Raw genomic sequence first — 20,032 nt, 5'->3', positions numbered from 1 at the left:
TGGGCCCAAGGGGCGAGATTTGATATAAAAGGGAGGGAGAAAGGAAAGAAAAGGAAAGGAAGGAGAGACCAGGGGCTGACTCGGGTCCCCAGGAAGCAGCACCAGCCTGAGCTTTAAGGGGAGAAACAGGCTCACTCTAAGAGAAAATACTCTCTGCCCATACAGAGGACGCGTGGTCTCGGGCTTCATATTAGTTTGAAAGGTGAAATTTGAAACAGTGGTAGGTAAATGAATTGAAGTGGGAATATGGAAGAAATAGTGATGCAGGAAGGTAAGCATGGAGTTTATATTTTAAGTATAATTTCACAGTTGATATTACATTTGTCTTCTCCGTGAACCTGACTCTGCAGAATAAGGGCGCATGTGTATGCGTGCACAGTGCACGTGTGCCTGTGTGCGTGGCGTGGGTGTGCACGGTGCGTGTGCTCTAGCCGTGGAGGCTGTAGAGTTCCCAGGAGGAAGCAGGGGCAGCCGCGTCCCCCTGGCTCTCTGCACTTCCTGAGCCCCCTGCGGTCTCCTCCGCCTGGTCCTTTCTCAGGGAGAGTGGCAGGTGTCCAGCCCTGGCTGCATACTGCCCACTCCCGGGGTACCAGTGCCTTATCCTCTAAAGACAGGCCCTTATCCAGGACTCAGGAAACATGGGCAGATCCAAGTTCAAGTAGGTCCTCTGAGCTAGCAGGCCACTCGGAAGGAAAGGGTGGGCCCGACCCAAGGAGAGTGAGGGTTGAGCTCTCCTGGGAGCAGTGGGTGGCCAGGGCTCGGAGCCTGGCCCTGGCCCTGTGCCACATGGCTTGCCTCTCACAGCTGTCCACACAGGCCCAGGCACCCACCAGTCTTTTCCAAGCACATCACTACACGCCAGTTACATGCTTACAGTTTAGCCTCAGCATTTGCGCCTAAGTTCGATGACAGCTTTACAACAACTTGCATCATCTTACTTATCTAGGGCTGGTTTAGAAGTCTGGAGGCCAAAGGGAGAAAACCCTTGGGATACGGTAGCACCGGTAGGAGAGCCGGGGCCCTACCAGGTATTTGTCCACGGTGCTGGTTCTGCCTCCTGGTCCCCCAGCCACTGGTGGCCTCCGGCTCCCTCAGCCTCAGTTCCTGTCATGTTACTGGCCTACCACAGCAGTGTCTCTAAGACTGTCTTGTGCCATCAGGCCCCTCAGGAACTGGCACTCACCCCTAAATCCTATTCCAGCAGATCATAGAATGTTTCTGCTCCAAAGCTCTCAATGGCCCTGCTGCCGACCTTCCCCTCTCTTCACGGTTTGCCACTCAGATCTCAGACATCACTTGGCTCTTTCCTCCCAAGGTCTTCACCCATATTATTCCCCTAGCCTGGAACACTTCTAACCCTAAAATGTCCTCGCCTTCCCTCCAGGTCCTGCCTATTAAGTTTCTTTTAATTTTATTGAAGTATAGTTGATTTACAATGTGTGTTTATTCTGTTCAGCAAAATGACTCAGTCATACATATATTCTTTTTCATATTCTTTTCCATTATGGTTTGTCACAGGATATTAAATACAGTTCCCTGTGCTATACAGTAGGACCTTGTTGTTATCCATCCTATACGTAATAGTTTGTATCTGCTCATCCCAGACTCCCAGTGCTTCCCTCCGCCATACACCCCCCTCACCTTGGCAACCACAAGTCTGCTCTCTATGTCTGTGAGCCTGTTTTTGTTTCATAGATATGTTGATTTGCATTGTATTTTAGATTCCACATATAAGTGATATCATATGGTAACTATCTTTCTGACTTACTTCCCTTAGTATGATGATCTCTAGATCTGTCCATGTGGCTGCAAGTCTGCCTATTAACTTTTCTTTTTTCTTGTTGGCTGCACCACACGGCTTGCAGGATCTTAGTTCCCCGAGCAGGGATCGAACCCACACCCTTGGCAGTGAAAGCGCAGAGTCCTAACCACTGGACCGCCAGGGAATTCCTACCTATTAACTTTTAAAAGGACTCTATTGAGGGCTTAGAGTCTTCTAAGCGCTGTGAGCAATGGCCTTCAAACATTTTGTTTGCATATCCCCTAAAAGAGCTCTGGGAAAAAAATGTAATTTTTTGAACACTTTAAGGTTGAGAAGTAAAAAATTTCTTCATAAGTTTAAATACAATTATTTTTGTTAATATGAGATAGAAAAAAATAAACATTTTAAAAGACGGAAGATAAGGATTATTAGGAATACATATTTGATGACATGGTTTGGTAAAATAGGTTTTAACCAACTCGTTGAATAAGGCACACCAAATCTGAAAGTAATTGTGGAATTATTCATGGGATTTAGCCAGTGTATTTTGAAAATGTTTTCATAATTCTGGGAAAATTGCAGTTACGTTTAAAAGAATTACATGAGTCACATATACAGTTCGGTTCCGAATTCAGAACATCTCACTCAGGCCAAATTTCACTCTCATGGGGACCCGGAAAGTATCAGGGCCCATGACTCATGGGCGGGTGCTCCCCATCCAGGGCTTGGCATCCGTGGGAGGGAGGTCGGTGTGCCCCCGTGCGTACTGTAGCACGGGCAGGCGAGGGCTGTGCTTTCCTTCTGTGAGGTGGGGAAGGGTGCTGTGAATTCAGTCGTGTTCTCAGGCAGTTTTAGAAAATACTGAATTTGAGGATCTGGAAATTGATTCCCTTAAAACTGCCAGCATGCTCCCTGGAAAGTCGACCTGTGTGCTTCAGACTGAAGACGCCCCCAGGAGAGGATGTGATTCTCCTTTGCAAAGAGCTCAGGACAGGCACCACACAGCAGGGACCCCTGGAGGACTTGGCTGTTAGTGGAGAGAGGAATTTCTGTGGGGGGGAGGGCATCCCTAAAGACCCTCCTCTGGCGTGGGCTTCCTCTGGCTGCCCCCGGGCCCCCGGCTCACACACCAGCAGTCACCTCCTGCTCTGGGCGTGGCAGGCTCACCCCCAACCCCCAGCCGTGCTGTGTGTTCTCAAGGTCAGGGCCGAGGCTCACCCTTGTTTGCCGAGCTCTGAGTGGTGCCCTGTCTGCTCAGTGGTGCTTCCTGAGTGAGTCACGGTGGAACACAGGCTTTTCCTGGCTCCTGCGGGGGGCCATTCCTCCACGTGACGGTGTTTGTTCCCGGCTGGCCCAGGTCACCTCAGGTTGAAGTTCCCTCCCCAGCACTGCTGCCCAGAGGATGATTACGCACCAAGAACTTGTTCCCCTCCAGAGGGCACAGGAGGAGGTGAGCAACTGCTCTTTGGATCCTTGGAGATAAGCCTGGGTCCTCCCCTGGGGTAATGATGCCCTGTAGGCTTTTTTTAGAAAATAACTTTATTGTAGTATAATTCACATGTCATACAACTCACCCATTTAAAGCATAGCGCTTTTTAGTATATTGACAGAATCATGCAGCCATTGCCACCATCAACCCCACTGACTTTTAACCCAACTGCCAGATGTACGAATTAATTAATTAAAAAAGAAAGAAAAGCTCATGAGACAAAAGTAACCCAAAATGGAGAAATCCAGTGGGAACATTTTATAGGAATCCATGCTGTGCTGCCTGCAACTCTTAGACTCATCGGTCCCCTCACTTTTATCCTGACTGATTGAAAAGCGCTTACCACCCTCTAGTTGCTGCCTGTCGGTGCCAGTGCCGGGGGGGCGGGAGCGGAAGGACCTGCCGTCACTCCCATGGGGACAGTGTCCCGACTTATGGCAGCTCTGGGCTCCGACACTGACCCATCACTCACCAGGTCTCTCCTTTCTCTCACCAGGTGTTCCACTGCGTCCACTTCGAGTGTCCCGAGCAGCAGAGCAACCAGAAGGAGGAAAACAGCGAGCAATCGGGGACAGGGGACACTAGCCCAGCCAGTCAGCAGCCCGACCCCCACGCCCTGCAGGCCCCCAGCGGCAACTCACTGCACTCCAGCCCAGGCTCCAACTCATACTCAGCCAACCGGCAGCACCAATAAAGGAGGTGCACGTGTGGAGTGACTCGGCTGGGCCCAGGTGGCACAGGAGCCGTGTCCTCCCCAAGCAGGGATGCCTGTGGACGCCTCGCCCCGCCACCCCTGCCCCACGAGGAACAGACCTGGCTGCAGAAACACACAGGACAGGTTTCCTCCCAAGGACACAAAGGGGCTGCTTTGTTCTCAGTTTGTTCAAATCAGGCTGGTCTCCAGGGGGAGAAAGTGGGTCTTCAATCTTCATCAAGTCCATTAACACCCTACCTCTCTAATCTAACCCTGCAAAGACCACAGAAGGAAGTAATAGGCCTGAGTCGGAATACAAAGATGGCACATGAACACAGGAATGGAAGAGAATGTATTAGGCCTTCCTTACCTGGAGGCAAGGCACCCTGTAGGAAATGGGTTTCCTTAGAGTGTTTACTTTTATGGAACACATTGCCCTGGCAACTAAATAATTTTTTATTTCTTTTAGTTATTCTCCATTTGCTGAATCATAGGTTTTCCAGATCTTTATGAAAGGTTCAAACAGCAAATCACTTGTTTTAATCCCTTTTGACGCTGTAATTTTCCTTCCTTAGTTTTGAACGGTTGAGCGTGGGGTAGAGCTGAGAAATATCATGCGCATCTCCTAAATGAGGCACAGATGCAGCTCGTCATGGCACCTGGTCTGACAAGGAAAATCCTTTGAGGAAGATCAACAAAATACACAAGGAGCAGATTAATCTGTGGACACTGGAGTTAATAATCACTCGACTTGCCAAGTTATTAACCTGTCATTCCTGAAACGTATCCAGCCTTTAAGCTTGGGAGGCTGACAAGGAAACAGTGATTATGCCACCAGCTAATTTAATGTTCAGAAGTATGTATGAGTGTATACCAACTTCCGGTTGGGCTGGACCTGTCCTCCATTTGCCACAGGTTAGTGAGCGGTGTGGAGGCAGCCGTCCTGCCAGTCGGTGTCGGGAATGCAAAAGTGGGCCTTTCCCGCGTGGTGGTGATCGGTGGTTGCTGTTTTTCCCCCAGACCATAATACTCAGCCAGGGATTGGAAAAAAAAAATCAGTTCTAAGAAGCTTTCCTTTTAATCCTCATTGAAACGATCTCATCTGACAGTTGTCGCTTGGTCTGGCTCTGTGTGTCTGAGTAATTTCCATCCCACCGCTAACTGCCCTGCGTAACTTGATCAGATTGTGTCCGGTTTTTGCTCATCCCCCGATTCTTCCGTTGGCTGGCTGTCACGATCAGGTCCTCTGTGCATCCTGCTTGGAGGAGGGGTGGGGCCGACGGGGGGTCCTTTCTGTCTTAAAGACACATTGGTCGTGGGTGTACAAAGAGCCAGTGGGTCAGCTGTTTCCTCCTAGTGTGATGTAGTTGTGATTTATCAGTATTGGAATAGTAGGGTAGCTTCAAGCTGCATGATTAAACGGGAAGGTTGTCTTTCTGCTAGTCTCCCTCGGTGCCCTCGACTCTGATCTCTGTCTGCGTCCCCCTGCGTGGGGTGAGTGGAACGCTCTGAGGGGAACAGCTTTTCACAATGGGAGGGGCTCTGGTAACAAATAGCGGTGCCGCGCGCTTGCTTGCCACGGGTGGCTGGCCGCGCTCTGTGGCTGGCGCTGCCTCCCTCAGCATCCAGCCCCTTCTCCAGTTAGAGCTGAGGATGCCTGACAACTCAGCACTTCCTCCAGCAGTGCATTCACTGCCCACAGGGGAGGCAGGAGGAGCAGGGAAGTCAGAAGAGGGCAGCGTTCAAATGTTTTGCAAGTATCATCCATTCAAGGGCTTCTTCTCAAACTCTGAAGTCACCTGTCCAGAGAGGAATCACTGCTGACCCGGGGAAGTGTGGGGTGGGTTGGGGGAGGGTCTGGAGCCCTTCAGTACCCTTCTCCATCCAGGCACAGGTAACGAAATGCGTCCTGGACACTCAGCTTCACACCTGAAGAGGCATGAACTGTGCCCTGCATGGCCAGTGGCTCACCCTCTGCTTCCTGTCCTCTGTGAAGTCTCTTTGGTGTTCGTTCCTTCCAGATCTCTGCCCTGAGGTCTGGAGAGAATAAAGCTTGTCTCTCTCCTGCTCCTCCAGCACTTCAGACACGCCTTGTTTTCAGATAAAGGGAAAGGGGACTGAGAGGCAGTGCTGAGGGCGGGCGGGACTGAGGCCGGCTCTGTGCAGCCGTATCGCCGTCCCCTAGCCCCGCAGCTGCCTCCCCTGAGGCCCCCTGATGGTCTAGAGGCCTTGCTTGGATGCAAGCCTGCTCTGGACCCCAGCAGACACTGATGAAGCTCAGCAAAGCCTGCTCTGGTCGGCCTCCTGTTACCAGGCAGGGGCTCTGCCTTCCTTGATGAGCCTTGTGGTTTGGGGAATGGGGGCTCTTTCTGTATGCCTGGCTGGAGGGGCCTGGACACCCCAGTCGAGGTGCGACACACCAGACGCGTTGCCAGGGAATGAGGGATGAGTGGGCAGCCAAGAAAAAGTCCCCAGGTGCCTGGCATTCTCCAGAGCCCTGGCTGGTCCCACAGGGGACTTACCCCCGCCAAGAGCCAGCAGGACCAAGATGGCCCCCAAACTTGGGGAGACACCAATAGAGCTAAACGGGAGTGCTGATGAGACCCAGCTCTAAGGAGCCCAATGCCCGTGGAGCCGTCAGCCCAGCACAGGGTGGAGGCTGATTCCCTGGGAGCTGTGGGACACCGGGCAGCGGCAGATGAGGGCCCGTGGCTCCCCCCCAGCCCCAGAGGATGCAGTCCCACGGCGTCTGCTCTGAGGAGGTCTGGTGAGGTGGACAGAGGGGTGCTTGTGGCCTCTGGCCCTTTACTGTGAAACACCACCTTTGTAACCACTACCCAGGTCTAGAGATTGAGCATGCAGAACCTCCTGCCCTTCATTTTAGGTCATGCTTTGTGGGGGAGTAAAATGCACTTTGTTGGGGCTTTTGGCGAAAGCCTTCAACGTCACCTTCTGGTGCCTCCTTGGAGGGCCGGTGCTGAGCACGGCGGGCAGGGCGGGGTGTGTGCTCGTGGCGCCCCAGTCAAGGCGGGCTTAAAGGCGGGGGCTGCTGCAAAGCACTCTGAACGTGAAACAGGTATAACAGCATCACACACGCAAACACGTTTTCCCATATTCTCAGTGCTTTTTCCGTTTTTCTTCTGATTCTAGTTAGAACCATGAGCCCATGATGGATGTGGGACTCTTCTCAATTGCTCTTTGTCACTTCTTTAATCTTAGTAAATGAAGTGTTGATTCCTGACAAATACATTAAAAGTGTTTTATTCCTAGAAGAGTTGGGAAAAGAAAATTATTTTCAGCAAGAGTGGGATGTGTTTGTTAGACTAATTCCTTGGCCAAGAAAAAAGTAGCTTTTGAATTGTGCAGAAATTGCTCAGTAGTTATGCTGTCGCCCCAATTGTCAAACCGCTGTGCAGACAGTGCCGACCCAGTCAACTTCACCTTTTTTTAATTCAGAAGATAACAAAATTGTAATCACTTATCCTTTCTAGAGCCACGGGGAAAAAAGGAAGGTCTAATCTGTGATAAAAAGCAGAGCATCCTGTGTGCTGAGGCCATTTGATAATAAAGAAAGGGAGCGTTCCCCATTGTGGGCTTCAATTAAGAACCTCCCTTTGGACAGAGAAGAAGGGTGTCAAAGAAGGAAAAGAAAATTAAATGTGTCTCCTTCTAAGAGGTTTTTCCTCATTAGTGAGTTTTGGTTTTGTTTTCTGGTGCTATCGTGTCACTCCTGCATTCCACATGGGCGGCCAGCTCCTCTGGGTGCAGCTGAGGTGCTCAGGGTGGCGGCCGGACAGGCGGCAGCTGTGGCTGCAGTGGTGCAGGCCACGCTCCACTTCCTTTCGTGGCTGCAGCCATCCATTCTGAATGTTTGTCCTAATAACAGCTCCAGCAGGAGTTCAGTGCTCATTAGTGGCCCTAGGAATTTAAAATGCAGTTCGTGGTTCTGTGCCACCATGGTTTTCATTATTCTAATATTAAATGAGAAGTCGTCCTGGGGCCTGGTGTTTGCACAGGAGTTTTTGGAGGAGGGGGAGGGATGTGCAGGGCAACAGGGATGCACCCATTTCTCCTCCTAGAAGCTGACCTGGTCATACCTGCTTACTGGACAGGATCCTGAGGCCCTGGTGTTTTGCAGAAAATGAGTGGAAACGGTGGTGGGAGGGTTTGGTCGGAGAGAAAACCAGATTCCGATACACCCCAGCCCCCGCCCCTGTGTTGAGGTGTGGGGAGAGGACCTGGGGGTTCTGCTGGTTTCCATCAGACTGGCCGCAGGAGCCGTCGCACCTCAGCAGGCGCGGGGAGCTGCATGTCCCCCACCAAACACCCCACGTGCCTTCAGGCAGGACTTTCTGCTGGACTGACACAGGCCAGGACCTGCCTCCACTGCAGAGGTGAGGACAGGCGTACACTTTTGAAAATCACTGTTCTATTTTTTAAAAATTACTAAAGTAATGATGCTCATGGAATAACCTAGCAGAGGGGTGAGGGTGCCCTCCCTTTCATCTGGCTGAGTCACTCCTGACCTGGGCCTGGTCCTTTGCTTCCTCTGTGACTGACTATCCAGATGGGCAGCAGCGCCCCTGGCCCCCGGCCGTCCTTCCTTACACCTGTCCTCTCCCAGCCAGAAGGCAGACTCTGAAAGGGGCCCTCCAAGCCCACCAAGTTAGCTTCTGCTTTCCCCCGCCCCCTAAAGAACTCGAATATTCCCCTAGAGGCCTCAGGGCCTAAAGACCCACAATCATCCACCTGTAATTTATGATAAATGTCTCGTGCATCTACCCCAACCCCATGCATCCTGAGTATTTAAAGCCCTGAGCCCGGAGCAGGAGGCGCTGCTGCCTACACCTGCCTCCACTATTGTCTCCTTTTGGCCGTCCCTGCGGCTGGGACAGCTGGAGGCCACCACCTTTGAGAGCCAGTGGCAGGAGGAGCTGAGAGGCCTGTAAGGCGGGATCTGGGGCCCAGGGCTTGGGTTCCCATGGATGCCCTGGGAACACTGGTGACACTGTTACAGCCTGTCCATCTGCTGCCAGATAGCGTCCTCCGAGGGCTTGTGGCTCAGGACAGGGAGGGTACTTGAGCAGCAGTGGGGCACAGAGGACCAGGCTGTCCAAGGTCACCATGCCCCTCGGCCTCTGCTTTCCACCCTGTGTGTAGGGGGCACTGTCCTCCCCGATGGCTGCTTCTAGCGCCACGTTCCTGGTTTACTCCCAGCTGCTACGGGGGTTTTCCCTCCCAGACCTGCCCCAGGCAGTGGGTCCCCATCAGTGGCCCTGGGTGCTGACAGTGAGATCCAGAAGCCTGTGGGCAGGGATGGCAGGGAGCACAGAGCCGCTGACCAGCCCAGGCCAGCTCAGAGCTCCCCAGGCCCTGGGGCCCAGCTTCTCCCGGCCTCCTTCTGCAGAGGGCAGCTCCAGTTCTCAGAGCTCCCTTCCAGAAGGGACCTGAGAGGCAGCACCAGCTCTGAGGAACAGCCAGGACGCTCTCGTCAGGCTCTCCCAGCACTGAGGTTCCGAGGCCGCCCCACCCGTACCCTCACACTTAGAAAAGCCAGAGGAGGGTGAGGACCGGACTCAGCCTCGGGACTGCGGTGTGGAGAGGGAGGGGTGGCAGGAGCACCTCAGCGTGGCCGTGGGGCTTGGCCCATGAGCTACTCTTGCCAGACGTGTATAACCTGAATTCACCCAAGAACGCAGACGTCCTCTGTCTTTGGTTTCTGGGTCTGTAAAGGTTGGTGAGGACCTCTTTGATGTGGGAGGGTAGGGGCCATGCTGGGCTGGGGATGGGGAACAGCTCTTCTGAGCCATCTGTAAAGGAGGACTGTGTCCAGAAACCCAAAGGGCACTGTTGCTGTTTGGAATACGTGTTCATCTGTGGGCAGGATGCAGCTTCATTTTGCATAGCAGCCTAGGTGAGCAAACGTACAAATTGTGTGTTCACAACAACCGAGTTGACAGCTGTGAGACTGCAATGTGGCTTCCCTTCAGAAATCATGCGAAGACTCCTGTGCGTTGTGGTCCCTCCCCCACGGCTCCATGCTTTCTCTGCCTCTGGGCAGGAGGCAGACAGCACCCAAACAAGCCCGTCTCCTGTGATCTCAGCTAGCCCTCTGTGGGGCCTGAGTATCACGCCCAGTATACGTATGGATGGTGAGGTGTGGCTGACTTGCTCTAGGACGGTAAGAAAGAGGAATGTGGGCCCACGCTGTGACCACAGCTCTACAGCACCTTCTTCTCAGAACACCTTTCCAGGCCCTGGGTATCGCAGACCCCAGGCACAACCTCTCCATCCTGAGATAGCCTAGTCTATCATCTTAAGGCGTGTTAGGTGGTCCTCTACACAGCATTTACATCATTCTGATCGTCCCTTCCGGGAATCTTTCTCCTCCAGGCCTGTCCTTCGTTAAGTCGGGTCTTGGATATGCCAGGACCCAGGCACACCCAACCCTCGCACAGCTGGGGGCCCTCTGGGCTGGTGCTCATTCTTCCCATCTCCCCCAGGTACGTAACCTCCCTGCTGCCAGAGAAGGCTGGGCCCAGCAGACACACCTCTACCCCAGGGTCTCCCGAGGTGGAACCACACAAGAGAAACCAGAGGAACAACTGTGGAGCCTGGACACTTACCAGACAGTGCACACAAGAGCCCTCCATCTCTTCCAACCTCTGGCTGGGGAGACCTTTTATTGTTTTTCTGGTCATCCAGGTGGCACTTAGGAGAACCGGCAAAACAGAAATCCAAACTTTCATACGATTGGTTTAATTTTTTTTTTCAGCAGGAGAAAAAAGAATAAAGTTACAAGATTCTTTTAATATTTTCACAATGTTAAAACTAAAACTGAGCTCTAGGCTATGTGTGTAAGTAAATCTAGAACACAAAAGGGTTAAATAAGATTTTCTCTTTTAAAGATACAAGAATTTAAGCTTTCCTTACATTTAACAAACTTCACAGAACAGATACTGCCGGGGAACAAGCCCTCCCACCCCACCCCCAGCTCTACCATCAGGAAGTGACCATGGGCTGCGAGCCCCGTGTGCGGCCGGGCTCCCCAGAGAGCCTGCTTCCCATCGCTGCCGCCGGGAAGCAGCAGCCGGTGGGGCCTGAGGAGGGCCGGAAGGGCGCCTGTGGCCTCTTCACGATCAGAGCTTGGTGGGGGGCCGAGGTGGGCCGCATCACTGAGGATGGCCAGGTACTGGCCAGAGGGCCGTGGCTTGGTAACAGTGGTAAACGTGGGCAGACCTGGCCCCTCTGCCCTGGGCTGCCCTAGAGCAAGACGCCGGTCTGGGTCCTGAAGCAAGAATTAAGGCTGGAGATTTTGCAGCGGATTCCACTCTGGTGGGGGTAGGGTGGGAGAGGAGGCGGGGAAGAGCGTGATTTCCTATTTCAGTATTTCGGACCAAAAACATTTGTAGTTGCAGGTATTAACTGTTAATTTGCAGACAGAGTTGAGCAAACACTTGCTGTGGTATAAAAGGGTAAGTTGCTGGGTTAAACTATTCCAGTAGCCTGTGTGCGGGCAGATCCAAACTGCCTCTGCAGGAGCCTCCGACCCTCACCGGCCTGGATCAGATGGGGCTCTGGGGCCATTCACCCCTGCTCAGGCTTTCAAGGGCATCTTTCTCCTGTCTACCCACCCCCCACACCTGATCGGTGATGATTTCCTAACACTGGCAAACAGGCCCATCTCCACCCATCCCCACTGGGCCTGAGCTCCTGCCTCCACTCAACTCCTCTCTGAAGAGAAACACGCTGAGAAACAGGCCCTCCCCGCACCTGCCTGAGCGAGTGTGTCTCTCAAGCTGGGCCATGGCCACGAACCTCTGTCCCTGTGACATATGCTGCCCCCCCCCTTACTAAACTTGCTATGTGGTAGAAGTGGACTGGTCGCCCTTGGACTGTGGGGCTGCACAGACATGAGAGGCGAGGCCAAGGCATCGTCCCCTTGGCCTTGGAGGGGCTGAGCAGGCTCCTGCTGGAAGGGACGGAGCTGCAGGCAGCTCCCAGCTCTTCTATTGATTCCTGCTGGCTGTGAAACATCTTTTTAAAAAACTTCCAATCTAGAAACCTAGCTGCAGAGGCCAGTTTGGAGGCCACAGCTGCGGTGCTGCAATTAGCCTTATTTGATCCACTGCCAGATCCCTGCACTCGGCAAACGGCAAACCAGAGCCCGTGGGTCAGGGCGCGCCCGCGGGCGCTTCTCGTGACCAAGGGTCCTGTGTAGAAAAGGTGGTTCTCATTCGTGGACTAGGCTTGAGTGGAGCTGATTTTCAAAGTGAGGTTACTGTTTCTCTTCTCGTGTGATGAGAGAGTTTTTTCATAGCAAGTCAGGTAAATTTTCTTAACCTGTCCCCACCCCCATTTCCTGCTCAGTGGGAGAGCGAGGCCACCACCCAGCCCAGCCACGGGGCCAATCTCAACAGCCTCCCGTGGCCCGGGCACGCGTGGCCATCAGGTATCCTGGCTACTGGGACTAAGGATAGTGAAGAGGTGAAGGCCGAACACTAACCAGAGCTTCCGGCAAAGCCATGTGCGTCGTGGGGACTTGAACACCAGCTTCTCCTCCTCTATTGACTCAGAGTCTCCGTCTGGAACACTTTCCACTTAAGGCTTTTTGTAAGTTTGACTCCAGCAGTGACAGGTATGTGTTGTTTTAAATCCACTAGCCATGCTCAAAAAAAAATATTCTTCATGTTTTAATTTTATACAATGGCTAGCAGGCACCTTAGTAACCAGCCAGAAATCAATTTCAACCACCATCAACCCCTAAACTACAGTACCAGGATGGCTGGCTAAGGAAAGGAAACGGACTGGCTGTAGTCTGACGCGTGCCCAGTACAAGGTGTCTGGCTGACTTTGTCCTAAATAAGGCTAACATTAGTGAACTAAGAACAGCGTCACGTAGCGGCCAAGCCGGCCTTCAGGAGCACCCTTCCCCAATGCGCTGGCAAGAGCGCCCCACTTTCCGGTCCAGTTTCACCATTTTCATGATGGCTTCCTCTCGGCCACGGCCCATGTGGTCAAACGTACAGTCATGCTGCTCGGGGAGGCGATGCAACATACAGAACACGTAACCTGCAGCAGTGGGGGAAGCAGAGAAGACAGACCATTAGGGTGGCCTCCACGTGCACAGAGCCCAGCTCTCCCTCAGGTCCAGAGAGCGGGAGGGCCGTCCAGTGAGTGGACGATGGTTGCAGCAGGGGCTCCGGCTGCTGAAGAGCCTATTACAATATCCCCACTCTAACAAGACAGCCAGCACTTTCACGCAAGTCCAACGACATCCTCAGAACGTCCAAGGGGCACATCTGCCTTCAATGCTGTTCCTGCCTGGACCCTGAGGGTGGAACCCCAATGTGACTCTGCAGCGCCTGCCTCAGTAATGAGTGGGCTCTTGAGTCCCTTCCCTCCCAGCCCCACACAGGCGGGAGAGCCCAGAGCTGGCAGCACAGTGCTTCCCTGGCCTGGATAAACCTCAGTATCTACCACAAGACACGCACTGCTTCTAGGAGACCGGGGCGGGGGGGCAGAAATGATTATGGGGACAGTGGGTGTGATCAAACCAAAGCTCACACATGAATGAGGGCTCTCAGAGGAAAATGGATTACTTCAAGCACTGGACAAGGTATTACATTTAAAGAGAGGAAAGAACAGAAATGTCGAGCTCCGACTGGCATCTTAATGGAGCCTGATGCTTCCAACCCCACCTGGTGGGCAGGAGGTGAGGCCCACACAGTCGGGCCTCCTGGGAGCACAACGCTGGAGAACAAAGAGTTGAGGAGAGGCCCGGCAGAGCAGGTAGAGACACAGATGAAACCCCTCTGGTAGCAAACAATGAGAGGAGGCCCTCAGGCTGTCAGCAGAGAGGCTCAGAGGACAAAGGGAACGCAGCTGTGTCAGGATGTGGCCCATTCTCCCCTTCTGGTCAAATTCTAGGAGTGCTGATGGGGGTGTGGACGTGTGACAGCGACAGTCACCGGATGTTCCCTGGGTCTGTCTGGCCCTTTCTTTCAGGGGAGGGGGCGTGAGATCTGGGCTGGCTCCTCCCCATCACCTCATCCCAACAGTTGCATCTGGTCATACCTCCAGGTCCCACGGGCCTAGACCAGGTCCATAGGACTGACCTGCAGTGAGCTGGAATCCTTTCCTAAACCACCTCTCCCTGCACACTTGGGGCAGGCATCCCAGAGCAGCACCCCCGGGCCAATGCTCTCCTCACTTATTCTCCAAGCAAACATCATCCCTTCTCAGAGATTTCTCTCTTTTAAGCCCAGACCCCAGCAGCCAGAGTGAATGGACAGCCACCACTTGCAAACTGTGATTCGTCCCTCTCCCCATCCTCAATTCTTTTCAGAGAAGAGGGGTGGAGGCAGTGATTTTAGAAGGATATCAGAAGTTGAAGCAAAGACTGGCCATGATGGACAACGATTTCAAAAGCCCTAACTTTTAAGATCAACTTTACCCAGAGAATATTCCTCAGCTGACACTCACAGCCCTGCTCTGATGCCTTCAGCTCATGCTGAGTACGGACAGGTGCCCACGGCGGCCTGAGCAACCAGGCCGAGCCTGGACCCTCCATTGTACAGAAAAAAAAAAAAACACGTTATTAACTGCTTCCCAGGGAGAGCAGGGCAATATGTTTGACTCTAAATTAGGACTAGGTTTAAGGAAAGAAACAGAGATGAAATTTTTGTCTCCTGAGAAGCTGAGCTCCCACTTGGCTCAAAAGCAACGTTAAGATTAATGAGCTAGTGTGTTATATTTACTGATAAGTTCATTACTTGAAGGTATTGGATACCAGTTGTCTTTCTCCTAAAGGATTTCACAGCAGAGGCATGGATGGCCTCAATATTCATCCTGCATCTAACAAGCACAATCATCTTTTTGGAGCAAAGCCCACCTGGTCGGGGAGAACCTGCTGTCAGGTCGGGGTTTGGGGTAGGGGTACCAGCTGTGTGGCAGCAGGAAGTGTGTGGAGGCATTTCTGTCGCCAAGTCCTGACATATTTCTATACCTTCAGCATCTATAATTAGGGGTGGGAAGATCCCTGCTTCCCTTCCTTCAAGATATTGGGATGATGCAGAAGAGGGTCCCAAGGGCTCTCCTCTCCTGATGAATGGTGCTGGCTGAATAAAAGTAGCAGGAAATGGATTGCCCCTGAAACTAACTCAGCCCTGGCTCAGTCTAACACCTCACTAGTCAAAGGTAGACTGGGATGGAGGGAAGAGGCTCCAATCTTGCCCTCACTACGCCCCTGACAACTCTGCTTTAGTTTGCCTTCCGCCAACTCCTGGGGACCACCAACTCGGTGGGTGGACTTGAGAGCCCCAGGTTCTGTCTGGAAAAGGAAACAGGGCACAACAACCACAGGAGCTCCTGGATGTTCTCTCTACCCACCCAAGGATTCTCCATTCAGCCAAAAACACCTTATTTCTCTACTCAAGTCCTGTGTACCTCTGTCAGACACACCTTGCTTGACACTTGCCTTTGATTTTTGAAAGGTGAAAATCACTGAACAGCAGGTAAATTTTTACCAGTTCAGCAGGGAGCAGAGCTGGTGAAATTTACAATATATGGCATTGTAATTCACTGGGGAAAAGTCTGGGGAAATTTTGGAAGGCTAACTTCCCAAGTTGCTGCACTGAGGTTATTAGATGATATAAATTAAGCTCAATTCCCTCTCCTGTCAAGTTCACTCACCAAGTGGAAGTTACATGCTGGAACTTGTCCCAAATGCTGAGTAGGTATTACGCACCGACAGCAGCCAATTGGCTAAATGTACTTCGGTGTCAGTAGTTGGGGTGGGCTGTTCTGGATACAGGAAAGCATTCGGGGGTGACTGCGGGGGGTGAGTCTTTATTGTCTTCTCTCGATACCCACAGACCTGTTTCCAGAAACCACTCAAGTGTCATGAACGTTCAATTATTCTCTGAAATCTGGAGACCAAGCTGGGCATATGGAGAGAAGTGAGTTAGGCTGCTGGGGAAGCAGATTGTTCTCATTTCAGTGATGAACACAGTTTTAGAGCACAAGGGGATTTACAGCCTCAACACTTCCTCATGCCGTTTATTAGAAACCAAGTGGGGCCTTTCCAGAGTGGGTCAGCCAAGGCAGTGTCCAGAGGGAAGGAAAGCAGAAAGGACACTGAACTGATCAGCAGAGCTGCGACAGGGGCTTTGGTATTACTACCCAGGGTATCATGAAATTCTTTCTCCCCGATTTTAAAAAGTTATATATCATTATCAAACTCACTCACATATGTACAATTCATATCTAAACCCTCCTTATGGTCACATAGATCAGCATCATGTAGTATTAAAAACAATTTCAATATACTTTTGCTTATGATACCTATATACATACAGTGCTTTGGAGAGATAAGCAGTGGGATAATGATTAAAAGGATGCCAACCCCCCAAAAGCGAGGAAAACACCCAAGGCAAAAGTTTTTGAAAAAAGATCAGCCTATAATACTAAATGTGGTTTAAATTTCACAAAACGCTCAAGAACTTGTGTGGGTGTTTCTTTGTTTGTCAGGGCAGAAGAGCAATTTGGGATGAACCCTTGATTAAAAGGCGAGGGTGCAGAAGAGCTGTCTAAGCACTGGGTCCCATGGCCCACCTTCCAGGCCCCTCTCCACCTGCCACTGCCTGGCTCCTGACAGGCCATCCTGGGCATGGGGAGAGGAGGAGGCCCGACCAGCACAGGTGAGACCAGTCAGCCGTCCTGCCCCCGTTCTGCAAGCTACGCAGCAAGGTCTCCGGCAGCTACACCCTCATTTCGAAAACACCTTCAACTGAGCAGGCAGCCTCAGGGCTGGACGAAGAGGCCTGCCCAGGGAGCCACAGGGGCTGAACCGCGCAGGGCTCCTCCCAGGGCGCTGTGGCTGTGGACAGCAACAGAGGGGGCAGAGCAGGCAAAAGGCAAAAAGTACAATTCAAGACCTATCTTAACCCCCTGTCCTGAAAGGGTACCATGTGAATGAGAAACGCAGAGGCAGCACACTCAGGTCACCCTCACCCTGAACAGAGAGGCCGGGGGATTCCTGTGGGAGGACAAGCATTTCACCGCAGGCCGCTCACGGTTATAAACAAGCACACCTGGTCTCAGCCCTCCTGGTGTAGAGCCACAGGCCACACAGACCTGAAGATGCTCGACACCTTAAATCTCTAAAAACACATTCCCGGCAGAAAATGGATCCAAGGTTCACTCTTCCAAGACTCATAAAGGTCTGACATGCAGGTTTCTAAAAATGCTCATCTGGTGGGAACCAAACTTCAGCTTTTAAAGCTAACATCTGAAAGTCATCCATTTCATTCAGACGCCCTCATCCATAGCTAAATCTCACCTCTGCTCACACAGAGACGGGTGTGGGTATTTTGAGACTCTACACCAGGATTGAGAACAGTCTGACAAATGCCATCATTAAGCAAAGATGATATAACTAACACCCAATACCTGACTAAGTGCTATAAAGTTGTAACAGTATTTCCTGTTTCACTTACTTGTTGACAAAAATCATTGACAATCACTGCCCAAGAGGAATACCCAGGGCCTGAGGAGAAAGGGTCACTACCTCTCAGCCGTGCTGGCAGGCAGGGGCCCTGAGGGCAGCTGAACCAGATAATTGGCCTCATAGGCCAGTCCCCTTTCCCCCCAACTCCCCCCCCCATCCTCAGGCACCGCTGTGGTGTTGGGGGTGGGGAAGGTGTGTGGAGGAGGAGCTGGAGCACCGAGGGCGGAGCCAACCTGTCACCCCGCAGGCAGTACAGCCCCTACCCCTGGCTGAGGCCCCGGATCCCCAGGCCAGTGCTTCCCTCTGAACCTTAAGAACTGAGCAGGGGTTGGAACTGTCTTTTTCCCATGGAATTTCCTAAAGGAGACAGAGAAAGCGATGCCAGAATTCACAAAGTCTGAACCCTTGACATTTTTATTCAGTCCCTGCCAGACAAAAATGTTGCTTATTGGCTTTATCTTGGAGTAAAAAAGCACCATTTAGAAGTTGACAAAACTGGGCAGCTCTGGATACTTGTGGACTTTAATTAATTAAACATTTGTTTTCCTGCAGATCCCCCCACTCGGGGGCTCTCCCAAAGTGGCCATTTCAGTGAAGCCTCAGACCAGGGTGGGCCTCGGCTCCAGCTGCTCCGGTGTTCTCACCTCACTCACAAGAAATATTTTACACTTTCTTGCTCATTTGAATTTCAGATCGTCAGAGGTTCAAGCAGAACCTAAAATGATCTCCAGGTGTGCAGCCTCAGGCAGCGCCATGCGTGTACGCGCTATCCAGACCGCACGTCTGTTCCCGGTGCCTGCCCACCAGCAACAAGCCCCAGGCAGATGTGTCCAGGGAGGAGGTAAATCAGAGAATGCACCTTGATATTTTTATCCAAACAGCAAACAGAGCCCACCCAAGGCCTCCCAAAGCTCCGAGAAACCTAGGTAACACAGCCTCCACATCTCAGGTCAATAGGTACCATTTGCTCTCTGAAGTGTCTACTTCAAACATAAACAACAAATATACCTGACTCGTGTCTGAAATAACCAGGCAAGCACATTAGAAGAAAAGAATCACATTTTTCCAACAACAAAAAAGTTTCTTAAAACTCAGGACAGCTAACTGACCTCACAGCTCATTTGTAAGTACATGTTAGGAACAGCAGGTGGGTACAGGAAAGCCTGTTGGAAAGCATTAACCATTTATACTCCCACCAGCAGCAATCCCTGGATTACACCATGTCCGCTGACCCAATCAATGCCCAAGGCAGAATTTGTAGCACAGAAATGCATTAAAGGATCTTAATGCATTTTATCTCATCAGGCCCATGGTACAGGCAAAGCAGCCACAGGTGTTTCGGGAATGGAACGCGTCTGTTTTACATTCTCCTCCCTCCCTGACTTTGCATGGAGGCGGGAAAAGCAATCACACTCCAAGAAAAAGAACTGGATCGTGGCTCACTGAGTTAGCTCACACTGGGCTCGGCTGGGCTGGGGGAGAGAATGGGTGGATGGACAGAGTCAGCGGCCCAAGGAGCTGGAACCAAAGCCACAGTGAACCACCAAGCAGGCATCAGTCTCTTTTCCAAGGGGAAGGAGAACATGCAATTTAGAAGAGCCCAGTGTACTCAACAATTCAGTAAAAACCACAGAACAATACCAAGACAGCTCTAAAACAGAAGCAATCATTTTTTCCCCCAAATCAATTAAAACATCAGTTAGATACAAGCTAAACACTACAACAAAAAGCACTGTGACAGAAGGCAAAGATACACAAGCCCACGCAAAGATACACAAGCCCATGCAAAGCCACGCGAAGGCCCTGGGAGCGGCCGGTGGTGAAGGCGAGCCGCGCCGTCACGGCCCAGCCTAATGAAGCTCCCGACACGGTGTGTGCACACGTCAGTTCCCAAGTGTAGAAAAATCCACCATTCTTGGTGTCCTTTATTGCCATCTCTTCAGACTGCTTCATTCTTGCAAAAACTCTGACCTCCTTCCTTTCGTCCGTGGGGAATGTTCGCCCTCTCCCAGGAACATCTCCTTCTACCACCCGACGTCCAGAGAACAAGTCTTCCACCCTTCATTCCTGCCTCCACCCAGGAAAAGCCTACCCTATTTTTACCACAGGGTGTATGTGGCAGGTAGGGGTGGGCCGGGCCTGGGGTCCAGGTGCCTGCACCAGGAAGGAAACTGTGCCCTCAGCTTTGACCTGAGAACCCTCCCCCAGCAAGCTCTGTAACCCCTCGGTGCACGAGGAGAAGGGCTGGCTGCAGGCTCACGTTGTGCTAGGCTGTTTTACCTAGAGATGAACATATATTTTAAAACTGAGAGAAAATGGCTCAAGGCAGCTTCTGCCACAGGAATAATGACTTGCTCTTTCAAACATTTCCTTTCAGTAGCTGAAAGCAGGCAGCCAGCGTCAGCCTCTTAGGAGCTGGGGCACTTTTTAGCATCCAAAAGCCCTAGAAGGTGCTTGCATTCCTGGCCTCCTCTTGCCTCTGCCCACCCCCACCTCTCTGGGGCCTCAGGAGAATAGTGAGGTACAAGCAGGAAACTTCTTTTTTGGGGGCGACCTTATCCTCCTCTCCACAGGCTC

The 20,032-nt window shown here is 51.9% G+C and overlaps 2 protein-coding genes across 7 annotated transcripts in view; one reads left to right on the top strand and one right to left on the bottom strand.

Moving 5' to 3' along the window:
• Positions 1-7,635, top strand: part of BTBD9 (BTB domain containing 9) — a 411,686-nt gene extending 404,051 nt beyond the window's left edge. For all 4 annotated transcript variants that reach the window (XM_027127128.1, XM_027127127.1, XM_027127130.1 and 1 more), the window contains one exon: positions 3,748-7,635. In XM_027127128.1, coding sequence (XP_026982929.1) covers positions 3,748-3,945 — 198 coding nt within the window. In that variant the 3' untranslated portion in view covers positions 3,946-7,635. The remainder of the gene's footprint in view (positions 1-3,747) is intronic.
• Positions 7,636-10,681: 3,046 nt separating this feature from the next.
• The window catches only part of ZFAND3 (zinc finger AN1-type containing 3), a 314,500-nt gene continuing 305,149 nt past the window's right edge, over positions 10,682-20,032 (bottom strand). For all 3 annotated transcript variants that reach the window (XM_027127133.1, XM_027127135.1, XM_027127134.1), the window contains one exon: positions 10,682-13,017. In XM_027127133.1, the coding sequence (XP_026982934.1) occupies positions 12,863-13,017 (155 nt within the window). In that variant the 3' untranslated portion in view covers positions 10,682-12,862. The remainder of the gene's footprint in view (positions 13,018-20,032) is intronic.

Source organism: Aethalodelphis obliquidens, unplaced genomic scaffold, assembly GCF_003676395.1.
Source record: "Aethalodelphis obliquidens isolate GAN/ISIS:26980383/991018 unplaced genomic scaffold, ASM367639v1 scaffold31, whole genome shotgun sequence".
NCBI lineage: Eukaryota > Metazoa > Chordata > Mammalia > Artiodactyla > Delphinidae > Aethalodelphis > Aethalodelphis obliquidens.
Note: the sequence above shows the minus strand (reverse complement) of the source record. Positions and strands in the feature narration are given on the sequence as shown.